This window comes from Acyrthosiphon pisum, unplaced genomic scaffold (assembly GCF_005508785.2).
Source record: "Acyrthosiphon pisum isolate AL4f unplaced genomic scaffold, pea_aphid_22Mar2018_4r6ur Scaffold_6703;HRSCAF=7271, whole genome shotgun sequence".
NCBI lineage: Eukaryota > Metazoa > Arthropoda > Insecta > Hemiptera > Aphididae > Acyrthosiphon > Acyrthosiphon pisum.
This window is the reverse complement of record NW_021776488.1, coordinates 1-1,321: the sequence shown is the minus strand read 5'-3', so window position 1 is coordinate 1,321 and position 1,321 is coordinate 1. Positions and strand designations below refer to the sequence as shown.

At 29.7% G+C, this 1,321-nt stretch overlaps 1 protein-coding gene across 1 annotated transcript; it reads left to right on the top strand.

Annotated features, from left to right (window-relative positions):
- Nucleotides 1-83: 83 nt before the first annotated feature.
- Nucleotides 84-1,270, top strand: LOC103311567 (the record flags this gene model as incomplete). Its single annotated transcript, XM_008191225.1, has 2 exons — nucleotides 84-519; nucleotides 1,025-1,270. Coding segments are annotated over 2 exons (682 nt in total), but the record flags the coding sequence as incomplete, so codon positions are not given.
- Nucleotides 1,271-1,321: the final 51 nt, after the last annotated feature.

Genomic DNA, 1,321 nt, shown 5'->3' with positions numbered 1-1,321 from the left:
AAAATTAGCTCGTTTAATTATTGATGGAAATATACCACGGAATAAAGTAACTGAATTACTGCACTTATTACATAATGTTGAAGATTTAAATGAGTTAAAGAATCTACCATTAGATTCTAGAACTTTATTAAACTGTCCTAAATCTGGTAGTGCACCTATTATTCGAATGGAAAACGGTCAATATTTTCATTTGGGACTAAGAGAAGGTTTAATACACTTATTGCAACAGTATCCATACTTGCAACAATTAAATGTATTACCTGTTTGGATAGCAATAGACAGAATACCAATATTAGGTCATGAATTTTGGCCAATTATGGGAGGTCTAAAATTGGATACTGAACAAATCCTTCCATTTGTGATTGGAGTTTATTGTGGGAACAAAAAGCCAGGAAATGTCACAGAATACTTGAAACAACTAATTGAAGACATTAATCATATTTTAGATAATGGATTTGAGTTAGATAATCAAATATATAACATCAAACTTATGGGATTTATAGCTGATGCACCTGCCAGGTATGAATTATGACTAATTATTATCACTCATACCTATACACATCACCAACTTAAAAAATATCTGAATTAAGTGTACACTTAGCAATGGCATATTTAAGCTAGGGCCGCCCCCAAAATATGTTCAAGTTGGGGCACAGAATCTTTATCATAAGATCAAACAAAATAATGAACATTTTTTTAATTTAAATTATATTTTTTTTTGAAAATAATTATATTTATATTTTGAAAATAATATGTACAGCGGCTGCGTTTATCATCAGCAGTTATCTAACTATATAAGTCATTGGTTTTTCAAATGGGCGATTAGATATATTTATTATAATATAATTATTAATTTCTGTATTAAAGAGGCCTCTCGAAGGCCTTTCTGTCTCTTAAAGACCCCAGGGTCACCACGTTTCTCGCTATGCCACTGACACTTAGGTACCTATCTGTTACATTTACTTCCTTTTTAATTTTAAACCGCTACCTATAACTACATTGATTAAATATATTAAATTTATAGGTCATTTTTGAAGTGTATCAAAGGACACATGGCTTATTTTGCTTGTGAAAAATGTACAGAAGAAGGATATTATACAGAGAATCGTATGTGTTTTCCTGATGGCAATGCAAATTTAAGAGATGACATATCATTTTGTGAGAAATTGCAGCCAGAACATCATACAGGGGATACACCTTTACTATTAATACCATCTTTAGGTTTGGTTTCAAATTTTTCCATTAGATTACCTACATTTATGCTGTTTAGGTAAATAATATCAATTATTATTATATTATTTATATTATATTATTATATTAT